Raw genomic sequence first — 19,782 nt, forward strand, 5'->3', positions numbered from 1 at the left:
TATATACAATAACGTCCTCTACTTCCTTTCCACTAATACTCTTGCTGATGGCAAAGGTGGCCAATTGTGGCCTACATTTGCTATTAATGCTGCCTTGATGACTTATGGTAGTAGTGGTGGTGGGACTGCTACTTGTTGTTCCCACATTCTTATTACCAGATGTCCAGGTATAAGATTTTTTTTCTTTTTCTTTACCCAACCCATTGCTACTGCCACTTATTCTTTTACTATGCATTTTTCTCTGCTATAACTAACTTTTATCACTGTTTTAATCTCCAATTATTCCTCCTAAAAAGAAGTGAACAAGAAGTGTTAGGTACACGGCAAAAACGCCAGCAGCGGCAACAGGATGAATTGGTGTGGCAAGTCCAGATGAAATTGAAAACTAAGACAGGTGTGCAAAAAACAGTAGTTTGTGGCATGCACACTTTGATTTATAGTGCAGTTATAGGCAAACAGGAACTTGTAGTAAGGAAATGGTTATTTTCAATAGACACTGCTCAAAAAAATAAAGGGAACACTCAAATAACACATCCTAGATCTGAATGAATGAAATATTCTCATTGAATACTTTGTTCTGTACAAAGTTGAATGTGCTGACAACAAAATCACACAAAATTCATCAATGGAAATCAAATTTATTAACCAGTGGAGGCTTGGATTTGGAGTCACACACAAAATTAAAGTGGAATGTAATGTCCTCAAAACAAGTCAAAATGAGGCTCAGTATTGTGTGTGGCCTCCACGTGCCTGTATGACCTCCTTACTGTACAACGCCTGGGCATGCTCCTGATGAGGCGGTGGATGGTCTCCTGAGGGATCTCCTCCCAGACCTGGACTAAAGCATCCGCCAACTCATGGACAGTCTGTGGTGCAACGTGACGTTGGTGGATGGAGCGAGACATGATGTCCCAGATGTGCTCAATCGGATTCAGGTCTAGTGAACAGGCGGGCCAGTCCATGGTTTCAATTCCTTCATTTTGCAGGAACTGCTGACACACTCCAGCCACATGAGGTCTGGCATTGTCCTGCATTAGGAGGTACCCAGGGCCAATCATATGGTCTCACAAGGGGTCTGAGGATTTCATCTCGGTACCTAATGGCAGTCAGGTTACCTTTGTGCGGCCTTCCAAAGAAATGCCACCCCACACCATTACTGACCCACTGCCAAACTGGTCATTCTGAAGGATGTTGCAGGCAACAGATTGCTCTCCAAGGCATCTCCAGACTCTGTCACGTCTTTCACATGTGGTCAGTGTGAACCTGCTTTCATCTGTGAAGAGCACAGGGCGCCAGTGGCGAATTTGCCAATCCTGGTGTTCTGTGGCAAATGCCAAGAGTCCTGCACAGTGATGGGCTGTGAGCACAACCTCCATCTGTGGACGTCGGGCCTTCAGAAACCGACTCCATGAGGATGGTCTAACAGTTTGTGCAGATACATGCACATTTGTGGCCTGCTGGAGGTCATTTTGCAGGGCTCTGCCAGTGCTCCTCCTGTACGTCCTTGCACAAAGGTGGAGATAGCAGTCCTGCTGCTTGGTTGTTGCCCTCCTACGGCCCCCTCCACATATCCTGGTAGTGCCTCCAGCCACTAGACACTACGAAGACAGACACAGCAAACCTTCTTGACACAGCTCGCATTGATGTGCCATCCTGGATGAGCTGCACTACCTGACCCACTTGTGTGGGTTGTAGAGTGTGAAAGCACAACCAACATTCAAAAGTGACCAAAACATCAGCCAGAAAGCATTGGTACTGAGATGTGGTCTATGGTCCCCACCTGCAGAACCACTCCTTTATTGAGGGTGTCTTGATAATTGCCAATAATTTCCATCTGTTGTCTATTCAATTTGCACAACAGCATGTGAAATTGATTGTCAATCAGGGTTGCTTCCTAAGTGGACAGTTTGATTTCACAGACGTTTGATTTACTTGGAGTTATATTCTGTTGTTTAAGTGTTCCCTTTATTTTTATGAGCAGTGTAGTAGTGAAGTAATGGCAAACTGACCAGTAGAGATGACATTCACACATAAATAGTATAATTGTATTGGGAAACTGAAAACGAACTTTTAGTGCATTACCTTGATTTCAAGCAACAAAAGCATAAACAGGAATTTGATAAAGTAGAAACTTGATTGCAGAGATAAATGTGGACTTACACCTGTTTAAACTGAACTGAGTTTGGGAATAAACGCAAGTAGTTCAATGGAAGTCAGACATAGCAGGGGAAAATTTGCCCCCTGGCATGAGTTAGAGCCAAGTGAAAAGTGACAAGAATGTGATAGCTGAGAGCAAAGCCATATGATACCACATGACTACCTGAGCTGACCTTAACAGGCCTTGGGCGAGGATGTCCTGGGTTACCACAGTATTCTAGCATACATGAACCAGTACAAAGAAGTTGGGCATAGAGGAAGGAAATAAGCCAGCAAATCTGTATATTATTCACAAACTACTAACTTCATCTTTTTGGCTGCTACAGTATTTTATGACTTTCTTTCCCCATCTGAATTGCTAAGGTATGAGCTGTCCTTACCTTGGCATTTATACAGGCTTTGATTGACCTATATTACATGAGACTTGTCTGGCAGATGCAATCTCCTACATCATGTGAAATGGTGGTGGACATTTTTGGTGATTTGTGTGATTCAAATCATAAATTGATTTTTTGGAAAATTAAACAAACGTTGAATTGATTTGCTCAATTCTATAAACTAATTGAGTACCCAGAGCTAAAATGGTAAGATTTAAATTTTTTATATGACTGTGACATGAAAAAAAATCTTTGGCAAAAATGTAAAAAAAATAATACATTTTAACACAAAAATCTGTTATAAACAATAGGCCGTTTTCTTTTAAGAGGGACCGGTCACATTCCAAAATGCTATTAATCTGCCGATATGGGGATAATAGGCAGGTTAATAGCGTTCTACAGCTGGGCAGTTGCCTCATTGGAAGCCCGGCTGCTGGAAGGAAACTATCTTTATTCCTCGCTGCATCCTTTTTTGTCTTTCAGTTATAGAGGTGTGGCCAAGTCATAGTGTTTTGGGATGTGACAGGTTCCCTTGAAATTTATCTTGTTTTGATGCTATAACAAAATAGTCTTCATAAAATTTTCATTAAAAATGAAGCTGTGTTCTTTCTCGCCTGTTACTTTTTACTGTTACTTTCTCTTCCAATTTTTAGGTTGGAAACATAGAAGTCACAAATCAGATATTTGGTTTGAGTGAAAATGAGCCCGGCACCTTCCTTTACTATTCACCATTTGATGGAATATTGGGGCTTGCATTTCCAAGTATGGCATCTTCTCAAGCTACTCCAGTCTTTGACAATATGTGGAGCCAGGGCCTGATTCCCCAAAACCTCTTCTCTGTCTATCTAAGCTCGTAAGTTCAGATTTAATTTTTCTTTGCTTAACGGGCTTGTCCTAGCATATATAATTTATAGCCCATCTACAGGATAGGTTATCAATAGGAAATTGGTGGGGGTCCAACACTTCGCAAAACAGCTGATCAACGACTTGCTCTGGCTGTGGCCAAATGTAAAGTTTTGAATGGAGCAACTGGGTGCAGCTCTGTTCAATGTGTAATGGCTGCTGCTGGGTACTGCAGTGCATCTTCTATTCTCTGCATAGAAGATGTGCTGCATTAGTCGGCAGTGGAAGCTACACATTCAGTGGATATGCAATCAAGAGCTCTTTTCAAAGTGTTTCTTGCTCCAGTAGTATCCAGTAGTATCCAGATATAAACAGCTAGTCTGTCGGTGGTGACACTGGGTGTCAGCCCCCATCTGATCTTCTATTGATGATCTATCTTGTAGGTAGATACCTATGTAGAGACAACCCCTTTACCAAATTGCAGAGAAATCAGAAATCACATGCAACAATCTACTTTGATTCAAGAGAATGGATCACCTATATCATTTTATAACAATTAACCCTTTCCCACCGTGGCAAATTGCAGTTTCATTTTTTTCCTTTCCATTTTCCAAGTGTCAAATTGTTACTATGTCTATGGTGTAAAAAAGGCATGTTTTTTTGTTGAACAAACTGTTGTTTTCAATGATTCCGTTCATTTTATCAAGTAATGTACTGAAAACAAGGAAAAAAAAATTTGAAATTCGGTGAAATGCTGAAAATTTTAAATTCCACCATTGTGTATGAGTTGTGTTTTTACAACATTCAGTGTGTGGTAAAAATGAACAGGCAACATGATTTTTCAGGTCAGTACATTTACAGCTTACCAAACTCGTATAGTTAGTTCCATATTTTACTGGTTACAAAACATATGACCTTCATACATGTTCTGGGGTCTGTAACATTATTTTTCCATCGAGCCCTGTAAAGTCTTGTTTCCTGGGTGTCAAACTGTAGTTTTTTCGACATAATTGTGCGGTATATACATTTTTGTTTTGGGCTCAACTGGTGAGGTAGAGTCTCTAAGCCTCAGGCCATGCACAACACAGACCAAAGGCAATGAAACAATGAGCAGGACATTACAGATCGCACATGCAAAATTGAAGATCAGGGTAGCAGGCAACAGGTTACACCAATAGACACAAAGCCACGAGTAACACACAGGAACTAAAGATGTATAGACTGCTGAGGACTAGCAGCAGTGTTTGCAGTGGGAATAATTGAAGAGATAAGATCAGTATACAGTACTTACAGTAGACAAAGGGTTAATCAGCAAACAAATGAATAGCTGCTAGTAACTGTTATAAACAGTCAAAGTCTTAAAGGGAATCTGTGACCCCTTTTTTGAGATATCATACAATGATATCATTGAATTGTGTGTCACATAAGGATTCCCTTAGTACTTTTGCTTCCCCCTGACCCCGCACCTTTCATGCATAAATACCTTTTTTATATCGGTTCAGATGTATGTAAACTGCCACGGTCCAGTCCGATGGGCGGGGCTTATTCAACTGCTCCCCCTCCCTGTCTTGCTCTACTCAAGAAGAAATGCGTAGAGCAAGACAGGGAGGGGGGAGCAGTTGAATAAGCCCCGCCCAGCGGACCAGACAGCGGCAGTTTACATACATCTGAAGCGATATAAAAAAAGGTATTTATGCATGAAAGGTGCGGGGTCAGGGGGAAGCAAAAGTACTAAGAGAATCCTGAGGGTATGTGCACACGGTGCGGATTCTGCTGCGGTTCCGCAGCGTTTCTGCAGCTGCGGGTCCGCAGCAGATTATGCTGCGTTGTACAGTACCTTTATTTCCTATGGAAATAAAAAACGCTGTGCACATGCTGCGGATTTTTCCGCACGGTTTTGCTGCAGTTTACAATCCGCAGCATGTCAATTGTTTGGTGCAGAAACGCTGCAGTTTAACACCTCATCCATTATGAGGTGTAAAACCGCAGGGCAAAACCACAGATAATCCGCAGGACTTTTGTCCTGCGGATTTACCTGCGGTTTTCTCTCCAAAATCCGCACACCAAAAAAACTACTTGTGCACATAGCCTTATATGACACACAATTGAATGATATCATTATATGATATCTCAAAAAAGGGGTGACAGATTCCCTTTAAGGGTGTAGACTCAGCTCCTGAGACTGCTCCATCTATAAAACACCTTATATCAGGAAAAAGTTTAAGGAATATTTTCAAGATTTCTTTGGAATAGCTCAAAACTAGGTAGTATAACTTAGTGTTTGCTGAGAGGGGAGGGGGGCAATCCTCCTTATATGGCAGTTCTGGTCCGACAGCTTCATCCTGTAGTGCTGCTACACATTAACGGTATGTCAGTGGTTGTTCTGAGTGTACACTTATCTCTATATGTAAGTATAGTGATAACAGTGCTTTTGAACAAGCAGAAGACTCAGGAAAGTGAGAGCTGTTATTAATAGAAGCCACTGATGGTGGGGGCCTGAGGCTCATGATTTTATAGAAATGACTAGCTGAAGAGCCCGGCGCTGCCCGGGCATAGTAACTAACTGTGGTTAGTTATAGCAAATTATAATTATCCTCCATCCCATAGTCCCGTGCCCATATACCCATCATACATATCCACGATCCCATAGGCCCGTGCCCATATACCCATCATACATATCCTTCATCCCATAGTCGAGTGCCCATATACCCATCACACATCCTCCATCCCATAGTCCCATGCCCATATACCCATCACACATCCTCCATCCCATAGTCCCATGCCCATATACCCATCATACATATTCGCCATCCCATAGTCGAGTGCCCACATACCCATCACACATCCTTCATCTCATAGTCCCATGCCCATATACCCATCATACATATCCTCCATCCCATAGTCCCGTGCCCATATACCCATCATACATATCCGCCATCCCATAGTCCCATGCCCATATACCGTCATACATATCCTCCATCCCATAGTCCAGTGCCCATATACCCATCACACATCCTCCATCCCATAGTCCCGTGCCCATATACCCATCATACATATCCTCCATCCCATAGTCCAGTGCCCATATACATCACACATCCTCCATCCCATAGTCAACCATTATGACATCATAATGAGCGGCGGGGCTTGCAACCTATGATGACATCAGCGTCACCATGGCAACCATTATGACATCATAATGAGGGGCGGGGCTTGATACACACACACTTTTTCCCCATTATGTAGATAGGGGCAAAATTGTTTGGTGAATTGGAACGCGCGGGGTTAAAATTTCACCTCACAACATAGCCTAGGACACTCACGGGGTCCAGACGTGTGACTGTGCCAAATTTTGTGGCTGTAGCTGTGACGGTGCGGATGCCAATCCCGGACATACACACATACATACATACACACCCACATTGAGCTTTATATAATAGATAACAGCTCAAGAGTAAAGATAGTGGGGAAGGGAGGGGAGTAACTAAATGCTGTATGGAAATCAATGAGCTGAAGAAAACTGAATTAAATGTTAGGAGTTAACTCCTCTCCTGGGATGTAACTAGTGTGCATACTCCCATTCTCCTGTGGCTGAGTACCATGGAAACGATGTAAGATAAAAGCTCTTATCTGCTTCATTCTCCTGCCATAAGAAAAGCAAGTAAATTGCAAACATGCTTATTTCCATGCTGTCTAACTAATGCAGTTTAATAACATGAAAATATCCCTTTAATCACAGCTATTCAAACATTATTTTTTTAAATCAATTTTATGAATATATTTTTTATTCAATTTTCTGTATAATATTGTTATGTATTTATATATATATATATATATATATATATATATATATTGTTATAAAAGCAGGCAGCTTCGATTAATAGCATATAAAATGTGTTTTAAAGAAGCCACAAGAACCATAAGCAGCAATAGACTCTCACTGACTTATGGACTTCTCTAGAAATTTCTAAGCATGTTTTGTAACATTGGTTGAGGTTTGAATGGGGAAGAAGGTGAGCTATGACTATCACCTATTGTGAATGGAAATCTAATCTTTGTCCAGTGATAACTTACTAATAAGCATAGGTCCGACTGCTTGGATGTTTTTCCTCTTTAGTGCACTTTTATCCCCAATACAAAATGGAGTGGCAGGTTTGATTTGTGTTCACTCCTTTTTAGGAGGAATACTTGGCATCTGAATACTGAGTGTTATGATTAGGTCACCGAGGAGGATAGCCGGGGAATAAGCTAGGCAACCAGAAAACCAGAAAGGTTGCTAACTAAGCGGATTGCAGACCCCTAAAACTAACAACACAACTAGAATTAGCCGTGGGACTTACCTACAATGCCCTAGACGCCTTGGTACAGCCAAAGAGTTAATTAACCAAGCCTAAAGCAAGAAAGGAGAAAGCTAAACTGCCCCGGAGTAGAACCCCAAAGGAATAGATAGCCGCCAAACATATATTGCCGGTGAGACAAGATGACGCACAAACACAGGCAGAAAATAGAGTGAGCAAATAATGGGGCCCAAACTGTCTAGATAGAACAGGACAGCAAAAAACCCTAAGAAAAATCCAACACGTCTGATACGCAAAAATACTGAGGCCACACGACCTCTCCCCCACTAGATCAGAATTCTGGTGTGAACTGGAAGCAAAACAAAAGATACTGATATAACAGGGGACTAGCAATACTGAACAGACTGACATAAGCTGTGGCATATGGAACGGGGTCCAGCACTGGTCCCAGCAGGGAACAATGCTGAACCCGCACAGCAAAGCAGAAAGCAGAGAAAGGCAAAAACTGGATCAAATGCAAAAAGATTCCAGCAAACAAATAACTTATCTGAACGATGCAGGACCAAGCAAGGGGCAAGCGGACTTCAAAATGCACAGGAAGAAAACCAAATCACCAGCAAGAAAACCAAATCACCAACAACTGAGGGAAGCTTGCTGACTTAAATCTTCCCAGTCTGTAACACCTGACCTCCAATCATCCTCTTCAGGTGATTGACTTCTGTCAACCCGACCAGCTCCATTACCCGCAGCAACCACCAGAGGGAGCCCAAACTCAGAAGTCAGGTCAAGAGTGTTCACCACAACTGAGCAATCAAGGGAGACTAAGCTCACATTTCTGAGCGACCCAAAAGAACGGGCCCAAGCCCACGTCTGAGGGGCGTACAAAGAACTAGGAGGTTTCAGAGCCGGGATCAAAGGGTATAGCTCATTATTATTATGCATTTTTATAGAGCCATTTATTCCATGGCGCTTTACTGTACATGTGAAAAGGGGCAAATATAAACAAGTACAATAAACATGAGCAAAACAAGGCACACACAAGTACAGAAGGAAATAGAACCCTGCCCACGAGGGCTCATAGTCTACAGGGTATGGGTGAGGATACATTAGGGTAGAGCTGGTTGTGCGACGGTTCAGTAGACTGAGGATCACTGCAGGTTGTAGGTGTTAGGCATCGGGTTCTTGTCGCTGCACAGCAGGAATCCTGAGCTTTGCCTTTGGCGGTCTCCAATTCCTCTCCGGCCGCAGTGGAGCCTGCTCAGCAAACTCGTCAATCCCGGCGCTCTGCTCACACCAGCATTGTGGGTTTGGTTGCTGCTGCCACCGCAGCAGCAAACGACTCCAGGGGCTAAGTCCTCCTTTTGGTCCACTGAGCATGCCCGTGGGACGATCTTTCATTGGAGATCGGAGTTCACATGGTCAGTTCCTTCTCCAGCTCGGATTGGACCATCAGGAAGGACGCTGCTATAAAAGGTTTGCATGGCCGACCCCGCCATGTGCTATGATAGACATTGATTCTATATTGTTAGAGATATGAGTGATGATGGATGTATGAGACTGGTGACTGACTCATTAAGACTCCCTCCCTTTGATACGCATGAGTTAGGGTCTTACAGTTAGAATCAGTACCTAGCACTTGCACTTCATAGCGCCGCAGTGTACTCAGCTCTCCTTCCTGTAGCGCCTGAGGGCGTCAGTCAGTACAGGCATCACTTACTGCTGATACCACAGCCTCTGACTGAGCGGCGCCATGCGCAGATAGGTGCGCTTTCCAGCACTGTGCTTATGCTGGTTAGTGGTGACCGCCAGGGTAGGCATAGTACCCTCTCTGAATGGTAATTTACACTGAGTCATGACCTGTGACGCTCAACAGGTCACGCTTATACGTCAGCTAGTGCGGACTCTGTGAGGTAACAGAGTCTGTCCTTGCACGCGCCGGGTCAGAGGTTAACCGCAGGTGTCCGGCTACCTCCTATCATATCCCATCCGTCATTGTCTAGCTGCAGTTTACACCTCTTCACGGTGGACCCCAGGCTGCGAATGCACCTTATACCATTTACCATCTTCATTATTTGGTGCATTCCGCCAGCCCTTAACAGTAAGCTTGTTGGAAGATGTGGGTCTTCAGGTTTTTTTTTGAAGGGTTCCGTAGTAGGCGAGAGTCTGATGTGTTGGGGTAGAGAATTCTAGAGTACGGAGGAAACATGGGAGAAAATAAGAGGGGAGTAGAGAAGAGGATCGAAGGTTCAGTGTAGGTAAGTACCAGGAGACCATGTCACAGATGTATAGAGGAGACAGGTTGTGAATGGCTTTGTATGTCATAGTTAGGGTTTTGAACTGGAGAATGTGGACGATAGGAAGCCAGTGAAGGGCTTGGCATAGGGGAGAGGTTGGGGAATAATGAGGAGACAGGTGGATTAGTCGGGCAGCAGAGTGCAGGATGGATTGGAGTGATACGAGAGTGCTAGAGAGGAGACCAGAGAGTAGGAGGTTGCAGTAGTCGAGGCGGAAGATGATAAGGGCATGTACTAGTGTTTTTGTGGTTTCATGGTCAAGGAATGCACGGATCCGGGAAATATTTTTGCGTTTGAGACGGCAGGAGGAGGCAAGGGCTTGGATATGTGACTTGAAAGAGAGGGCAGAGTCTAGGATCACCCCGAGACACTGAGCATGCGGGACTGTGGAAAATGAGCAGCCATTGACATTCATGGATAGGCCTGATTGAGGGATAGAGTGAGATGGGAGAAAGATGATGAATTCTGTTTTGTCCATGTTCAGTTTTAGAAAGTGAGCAAAGAAAGCTGAAATAGCAGACAGTCATTGTGGGATTTTAGTCAGTAAGGAGGTGAGGTCAGGTCCAGATAGGTAGATCTGCGTGTCATCAGCGTAGAGATGATACTGCAAACCGTGGGATTCTATGAGCTGTCCCAGGCCGAAGGTGTAGATGGCAAATAGTAGGGACCCTAGAACTGAGCCTTGAGGAGCACCGACAGACAGGGGGCGAGGTGAGGAGGTGGTGTGGGAGAGGGAGACACTGAATGTTCGGTCTGTTAGATATGACAAGATCCAGGATAGGGCCCAGGCTGTGGCAGGAGGGAATGGTCCACAGTATCAAAGGCACAAGACAAGTCCAGGAGAAGGAGGACAGAGTAGTGTTGCTTGCTCTTGGCAGTTAGTAGGTCATTGGTGACTTTAGTTAGGGAAGTGTCAGTTGAGTGACAGGTTACAATCTGGCTTCCGACTGCATCAAAGAGGGAGCAGGAGGAGAGATGGGAGGACAGTTCAAGATGGACATGCTGTTCCAGTAGTTTTGAGGCATAAAGGAGAAGAGATATTGGGCGATAGCTAGACACAGAGGATGGGTCGAGGGAGGGCTTTTTGAGGATGGGTGTGATCGAGGCATGTTTGAAAGATGAGGGGAAGACACCATTTGTGAGAGGTTGAAGAGGTGTGTTAGAGTTGGGATGAAAACTGTGGCAAGGTTGAGGTGGGACGGGAGCAGGTCAAGGGTGCAAGTGGTGAGGCGTGATCTTGACAGGAGGGTGAATAGCTGATCTTCTGTCATGGTGGAGAAATTGGTTTTGGAGGAACAGGGCTGTACATCTAAGAGGGGCATTGGGTGCTGCGGGCCAAAGCTTTCTCTGATCGTATCGATCTTCTGCTTAAAGAAAGAGGCAAAGTCTTCAGTAGTAATGAGAGGAGAGGGAAGAGGTGCTGGGGATGGAGTAGAGAACTGAAAGTGTTGAAAAGCTGTTTAAGGTTGTGAGACGAGGATATGAGAGATGGGAAGTTTGTTTTGCGGCAGTGAGCATGGACTTGAAGCTGGTGAGGGACTGCTTGTATGCAATGAAGTGCTCGGCAGAGCAGGATCTCTTCCATCTCTGCTCAGCGACCCTGGAAGCCCGTCTCAGTACTTTGGTCAGGCTAGTCAGCCAGGGCTGCCTGTTGATTGTACGAGTTTTGCTATGCGTGAGGGGGGTGGCCGAATCAAATGTTGCTGTTATTGTGGTGTTATAAAAAGTGGCAGCCACATCTGTGTCATGAAGGGAAGCTATGTCTGTAAGAGGGAGAAGGGACTCAGAGTGATTGTAAATTGAGGTTTTTTTGAGATTTCTGCGAGGGTGAGCGAGTTTGTGGAGTGGGGGTTGCGCACTAGGAGAGGAGAGGGAAGAGAACGTCAGTAGGTTGTGGTCAGACAGGGGGAGGGGTGAGTTAGTGAGTATAGTAAGGGAACAGAAGCGGGTGAAGATAAGGTCCAACGTGTGACCATATTTGTGAGTGGACAATTGAGTGAGGCCGAAGGAGGCAGTGAGCGATAAGTTTAGAGGCAGCTGGGGTGGAAGCGTCAATGGGGATGTTGAAGTCACCCATGATGATAGTGGGAAGTCAGCAGAGAGGAAATGAAGTAGCCAGGTGGTGAAGTAGTCAAGAAAGGTGGAGATGGCTAGTTCTGGGGGGCGGTAGATGACAGCCTGCTGGAGGGGGAATAGATGTGGACGGAGTGCACCTCAAATGAGGAAAGAGTAGCGGAGGGTGGTAGTGGAATTGGGGTAAAGGAGCAGGGATTTGTTGCTCGGGCGAGGGCTGTGAGAGAGATGGAATCCGCCATAAGAAAGTGCAGTTGGAGAGGCTGAGTCAGAGGGGGTGAGCCAGGTTTCAGTGATGCCAAGGAAGGAGAGTTTGTTGGTGATAAAGAGGTCATGGATAAATGACAGTTTATTGCAGACAAAGCGTTCGTTCTATAGTGCTCCAGGTAGGGGGACCGGGAGCTGGATGAATGGGTATAAGGTTATCATCATTGCAAAAACATGTAGAGGATCGTGGCACGGTATTAGGAATGAGTGTGGGGATATGTTGAGGAGGGCCAGGATTTAGGGATACGTCACCAGCAATGAGGAGTAGCAGAACGTTAGAATGTGAGAGCAGGATAGGACATGATGTGGCCGTGTGTGTCTGGAGAAAAAGGATTGTATGTGGAGGAACAGTTCTAAGGAGGAGGTGAGATGGTTGAGGAGGATGGAGGGAGGAAATGACTAGTTCCTTACTAGGTGGGGGATTACAGGAGATAACAAAAATAGAGTAGTATGGGGGTGAAAGTGAAAAGAAACTGTAAGGAAACGGAATATAAAACCACTACAATTTTTCAGTCAATTCCAGTCTAATTCAGAGTAGTGTAATTAGAAATCTGTAATTTGAAATATGGAATTTGAAAGATGCCTGGAGTAGATGCATGGCTATGAACTCTACACCTCCAACATGTAATGGTATGAGTCCCTGGTCATATATCAGTAATTTGTCCCTTGACCTTGGAGTCAATGGACTGTAGATTCACCTACCCTCCCTGCAGTGCTGATCCTCATCCTGGTGAGGGGCCTCAGGCACACCAGGTGACTGTAAATGATGTCCAACTGATGAGACTTCAGGACACAGGGAGTTTGGTGACCCTGGCAAAGACCACACTTCCGCATGTACTAGTCCCTGGGAAGGGGGCATGGATAAGGTGTATCCATGGAGATGTTAAGAACTATCCCATGGCCCAGATCGACATACACAGACTGTGGTTCCATGTCCCACCAAGTGGGAGTGATCAAGGACTTGTTGCATGCTATTGTTATCGATCAAGAGTTTCCTTTAGCTCATAAATCTCAGAACAAAGTTGCAAGGCTGGTTTCACACTTGCGTTTTTTTTCGCGGTATTTTAGCGCTAAATAGCGCATGCGTTTTTTTTCCCTATACTTTGCATGGGATGCGCTTATGTGCGCATACACATGCGTTTGTACGCGTTTTACCGCGCATGCGTTTTTTTGCGGTATGCGCTCGGGCGCACAAAATGCATCCTGTTGCATTTTTTGGTGCGTCCGACTTGCCTCAAAAAAACGCATGCGCGCGCAATGCGTTTTTTTACAGCAAGACAGCCATTATAGTCTATGGGTGCGCATATGTGCGCATTGGCATGCTTATGTATGCGTTTTTTTGCACATGCGTTTTTTTTGTTAACCATGGAATTTAGGGGTTTGGGTTAGAGTTAGGGTTAGTTAAGGGGGTTTAGGGTTAGGGTTAGGGTCAGGGTCAGGGTTAGGGTTAGGTTTAGGGTCAGGGTTAGGGTTAGTTAGGGTTTAGGGTTTGGGTTAGGGTTAAGTATGGTTTGGTTAAGGGTTAGGGTCAGGGTTAGGGTTAGGGTCAGGGTTAGGGTTAGGGTTAGGTTTAGGGTCAGGGTTAGGGTTAGTTAGGGTTTAGGGTTTGGGTTAGGGTTAAGTATGGTTTGGTTAAGGGTTAGGGTCAGGGTTAGGGTTAGGGTCAGGGTTAGGGTTAGGGTCAGGGTTAGGGTTAGGGTTAGGGTTAGGTTTAGGGTCAGGGTTAGGGTTAGTTAGGGTTTAGGGTTTGGGTTAGGGTTAAGTATGGTTTGGTTAAGGGTTAGGGTCAGGGTTAGGGTTAGGGTTAGGGTCAGGGTTAGGGTTAGGTTTAGGGTCAGGGTTAGGGTTAGTTAGGGTTTAGGGTTTGGGTTAGGGTTAAGTATGGTTTGGTTAAGGGTTAGGGTCAGGGTTAGGGTTAGGGTTAGGGTCAGGGTTAGGGTTAGGGTTAGGGTTAGGTTTAGGGTCAGGGTTAGGGTTAGTTAGGGTTTAGGGTTTGGGTTAGGGTTAAGTATGGTTTGGTTAAGGGTTAGGGTCAGGGTTAGGGTTAGGGTTAGGGTCAGGGTTAGGGTTAGGGTTAGGGTTAGGGTCAGGGTTAGGGTTAGTAAAGTCATGGTTTGGGTTAGTGTGAGGGGCCACCTAATGTTTGGAAAAAACGCAAACGCGGTAAAAACGCACTAAAAACGCATACAAACGCATAAAAACGCTGCGTTTTTTTCATGCATGCTCATAAAAATGCTTGAAAAAAACGCAGCAGTTGTATGCTTTTGTATGTGTTTTTTCAATGCGTTTTTTTGCGGGAAAAACGCGCTGCAAAAAAAAGCAAGTGTAAAACCAGCCTAACACCCAGTAGCACAGTATGCCATCAGGAGCAATGTGGGCAGTGTATGTTGTCAGATGGTGCCCGCCCATATATTTTGTTTTTCAGTTTCTCATCTCCAATGTGGAGATATTACTTTGTAACGTTTAGGTTGTAGTTCGCTATAAACCCATCTGGACGTTGCCAAAGATTTTTACATAGGGGTGTTTATTTTGTTCCTTTCATGACATTAACCAATCATAATAAAGTAACTTGTCTTGAAAAGGATCATTCAGTTGAGTGCCAAGGTTTTTATTTGGCAGTCACAGTAAGACGTTTCAGCCTACAATTGGCCTTCGTCAGTCTCATGACTGCTGTATATAATGAGAGTAGAATGAAAGACTGTGTAAGTTCCTATTATGAGGCAGTGGTTTGGAAGCTACTGCAATATCCCACCATCTATGAGGCGTATTGTGCTCTGGTAAATCGAGGAGAAATTAATATTGGTCATGAAGATTGAATCTCTGAGGCTCTGTGCCTGTAGGAATATATGCCTGGTTAGTACAGGTTAATGCCTGTTGTTGCTTTATCAGGCTTGTATTGGAAGAGCCGGTTTCATGCAGCACTGTTGGCGTTTTACTAGGCTTGTATTGAAGGTGTCGTAGCTGCTTTTGTTCTGACCAAGCGTCAGCTGTCCAGATCACCAGTGAGTCCGAATTGTGAGGTTTTTCGCCCTTTCTGTTGCAAGCGCTTGGAGACAAAGAGACTTCAACACACAAGCCGTGGTCAAATCACTTTATCTGACGTAATGAAATACAAGACATGTTTTTATACCATTTACAACAATATGTGACTCTATGGAGCTCATTTGGCCCCCACCATCACCTCAGGGTCGTACCTTGTTTACAATGAACCCAGAACACGTTGTTGAGAACAAATATGATAACAAGTATAGTTTCCTTGAAGACAGAGACTACTAGTCTACATAAGAATAATTCTAGCAATAATAAGGCAAAAGGCAATTGAAGTCTTAAAGGCATTTAAAGGGATATAAAAGCAAACCATTAACTCTTCTATATCAATTTCCCCCTTTTGTAAATGGTATAACCTTTGCCACAGGGTCAGCTGATGTCCACAAAGGAGCTACTGTCTCATGGGTCTAGTACCCATAAGGGGGCTTCCTACCTGCTTCGCCCATCCACCTTCAGTGTGGACACTCACTTTCCCCATCAGCAATGGCCACCTGGGGTCTATGATACACTACAGAAGGTTCAGCCTTAGATTCTTTTTTTATGCATACATTATTCAGTAGCTTAAGTAATACATATATTAGCGCTTTTACGGCTACATAAAACAATAAGCAAAACAACAAACTTTGCATACAAGTCTATATAATGCCAAAAAAAAAAAAAATCCATCCTGCTAGGCCATTAAACCAATTTGCTGGATTTAGAAAAGAGAATGTGTTACCTCACCAGGGCCTCTGCTTTCACTGTGTTGTTTTAACCATTGGTCTCTAAGTTCACCTATTTTGTCTATACTGGCCCTGATCGGGAGATTGCCAGCAGGGTCGATATAATTACAACAGGTGGGACCAATTATTTGACACATTCCTCCTTCTTTTGCGGTCAGGTAATCTAGTACTATAGTATGTTGGTTAGTAACTATGATTAATTGTCCCTGTATTGTATTAGTTTCATCAAGAACTTCAAGAATCTGGAAAATCTGATCGTCCAGGTAGTCGGTAGCTTCCACTAATTTATCCCACAGTTGTGTTATGAAGGGGTATATTAGCATACTAAGGAATATTTTATGTTATCCCCATTTCTACTAGATGCGGCCTACCATGTGGCCGGGGCTTATTGTCTGCAGCCCTTCTATACAAAGTATGAATTGGAACTGCTGCTGTGTCTATTTTACTATGAGGAACTATGAAAGTGACTTGTGTCAGTTTAGCAAGAGTGCAAACCCCTCTTATGTCCGGGCTCACCCACCTGTAGGCACGATGTCCGCAAACCAAGAATACTCCGTCAGGGAGAACACAAACGTGACCAGGGGTCTGTATACATTGGTATAAACTCAAAAGTCCTGACCTACTGTAGGCTTATGGGCACACCAAGTATTATTCATTTGTTTTCCACTTATACCAGATGTACATTTACCCCTTTCTTTCCTTATTATTTTACCCGTAGATGATTTACAGCCTTCAACACCATCTTGGTACACCGTCTCATTAACCTGTGTTTGAACATGAGTGTATATGCGGAAGCAATTATTGTCCGCACCACAGGTGTCTGCTCCAGTGTGTTGAAGACTGAACTACAGTCCTTCATTGGGAATAGGGTCTGAGTGAGGGATTTCAGTCCTCCTCCTGGCGACCATATTTCCGACATCTGAGTCATATTCCCGCCACCACATTTGCACCTTTAGGCCGCATTATATTAAACTGAAACCAGGGATTAGCGGTCCATTCGACTTTAGCCAATGAGGCAGATATATCATGGGACACACCTAGATAAAGTCCAAGTCTCATTGTGTATGCAGTGTGGGGTTAATACCTCCCATGGCTCCAGAGGTAAGGCCAAGTATGGCATAGTCCTCGCAGATACTGGGCTGTGTGTACAGATCCAACAGTCTTTCAGTTTCTGTCCTTCCATGTCCTTTATAAGAAGAGCATGATGCCGAATAAGTTTGTTGTCCCAATCAGCATTTAAGAGTTTGTCCTGTGTCTCTGTAGAGTGCAGTAACCCTGTCACTGCCAGCAAGGTGATGAGGAGAACAGTCATTCTGCTATTGACAGGACCTTCTTGCAGTGACTGGCGTGGATCCAGGTGGGCTTTCCCTCAAGTTTTACTGAGGTGGATGTGGTCAGCTGGACTTGGAAGGGGCCGTCAAATCGTGGGTCCAGGCTCCTTCTCACGTGTCTGCGTATAACCACCCAATCACCTGGATTCAGCTGGTGCACGTCTGCACTGACATTAGGATCTGGAATGGATGAGAATACATGTTTATGCACCACATTAAGTCTTTCCTGCAAGGCCTGGACGTTGGCTGTCATAGAACCATGTTGCATTTGAAGCACCTGTGGGAAGTACAGACCAGTCTAGAGGTGCACTACCAAACAGGACTTCAAAGGGAGACAAGCTTGTCTTTCTATTTGGAGTGTGTCTGACTGAAAAGAGTGCAAGAGGCAAGCACTCTACCCAGCTCTTTCCTGTGTCTGCCATGGCCTTTTTGAATTTTCAGTTTAAGTGTCCCATTTAGTCTTTCCACTTTCCCACTACTTTGTGGCCTATATGGTGTATGAAATGCTTGCTGTACGCCTGGGGCTTGCATGACTTCCCTCATTATTTCTCCCGTGAAGTGTGTACCCCTATCTGTTTCTGTGGCTTCTGGGACACCATACCTGCAGATCAGTTCTTTCATCAGTTTGTCTGTAGTCATTTTAGCATTTGCACATTTTACCGGATAGGCTTCCGGCCAACCAGAGAAGAGATCTACACATACTAGGATATTTGCATACACTCCTACCTTGGTAGCTGTATGTCATCAATCTGCAGTCTCTGAAACGGGTAGAGAGGCCTAGATGTCGCTTTCTTAGCGACTTTTACTGTTTTACCTGGGTTGTGCTGTGCACAGATGAGGCATGATTGTACAAGTTTCGCGGCTGCGTAACTGAAATCAGGAGCGATCCAAAAGGCATCTACCATGGCACACATGTGACTTTTTGAGGTGTGAGTGGGGCCATGTGCTGCTTGGGAACAGGGACTTTGGTGGGCACATTTTATCCTTATTCTCCCATACTCCATTTGAGTTCAGCTCAGCTCCCAGTCTCCCCCGGTGTACCTTCTCTGTTTGGGCAGCCTTTTGCCGGAGGGATTTCAGGACATCTAGACCCAATGTGGCTGGAATACGCTGACTCCCCGCCACCGTCCACTGCTCTCTCTAGGCCGCCTTGTGCTATTTTAGCAGCCTTGTTCGCCCTTTTATTGCCCTCTACCTCCACGGAGTCACCTTTGTGTGTGCTTTTACCTTGACAATGCCAACCTGGACTGGTAACATCAATGCCTCCATCAATTGTTTCACCAGCTCTGCATTTTTAATGGGCTTCGAATCTGTGAAAATATTAGCGACTTTACCTTCAGCGGCTCTACACGCCTCAGTGAGTGCCTTCAACTCTGCCTCCTGCGCCGACATGTGAGGAGAGAGTGGTTCCGCTCGGATTACCTCATGTGAGGATACTACTGCATATCCAGTGTAGAATCGTCCATCCTGGTGGTATCTGGGGCCATCTACAAAAAAAGAAACTCAAAGTCTGCATTAGGAACAGGTTTTTCATGAACGTGTGCAAACCCAACTGTCTCCTGACTCATCAGTTCTATGCAGACATGTTCATGTGTCATGTCAAAGTATCCTTCCTCACTCGCTAATATGGTCACCGATTCCCCCTTTTCTGAATCCACAGGCAGGAGGGTGGCTGGATTCAGAACGTTACATCTTTTGAGGGTGACATACTCAGGAATTAGTAGAGCACACTCAAGTCGGAGCTGTCTGGCCATAGACAGATGTTTTGGTTGAACTTGTACGAGTATGGCATGGATGTCATGTGGGGAATAGATTGTCAAAAGAAACGTCAGTGTGATCTCACATGCCTTTCCTAGTAGTAGTGCAGCTGCTCCTACCGCACAGACACAATCAATTTTGTGTGAGGTCCCGGGTCTGATGACAAGCAGTCATAAAGTGGTTGGAATATTTGTGAAGCGGACCTTATCCAAGGCCTACTGTAGTTCACTAAACCTAGGAAAGTGCATAGATGCTGATGTGACCTGGGTAGAGGGAGATCTTGAATTGCCTGTTTCCTGTCAGGTGTCTGGTACCTTCGGCACTACAATGTCCCAAAAATGTCACCTTTTGTTTGTAATACTGTAATTTGTCACGTGAGACCTTGCAACCCTTAGGGTCATCCACGTACTGCAATAGTACAATCAGCGGATGAGGTGATTGCCACTACTCAAGGATCCCTGCCATTGCTGCTGAATAGATGGCAGGGGATTTCTTTCCCCCTTTGTGGGAGGACTGTCCAACAATATTGTTCACCTTTATGAGTAAAGGAAAAGGATACTGACAGTCAGGGTGCAGGGGTGCAGAGAAAAATGCACCTGCTAAATCAATGACTGTGA

At 44.7% G+C, this 19,782-nt stretch overlaps 1 protein-coding gene across 1 annotated transcript in view; it reads left to right on the top strand.

The window, feature by feature from the left end:
- Nucleotides 1-19,782, top strand: part of LOC141073466 (pepsin A-like) — a 53,341-nt gene that overhangs the window by 20,493 nt on the left and 13,066 nt on the right. Inside the window, exon 5 of the mRNA XM_073560698.1 lies at nt 3,188-3,387. Coding sequence (XP_073416799.1) covers nt 3,188-3,387 — 200 coding nt within the window. The remainder of the gene's footprint in view (nt 1-3,187; nt 3,388-19,782) is intronic.

This window comes from Dendrobates tinctorius, unplaced genomic scaffold (genome assembly GCF_039654945.1).
Source record: "Dendrobates tinctorius isolate UK_male_01 unplaced genomic scaffold, ASM3965494v1 ptg000302l, whole genome shotgun sequence".
Taxonomy (NCBI): Eukaryota; Metazoa; Chordata; class Amphibia; order Anura; family Dendrobatidae; genus Dendrobates; species Dendrobates tinctorius.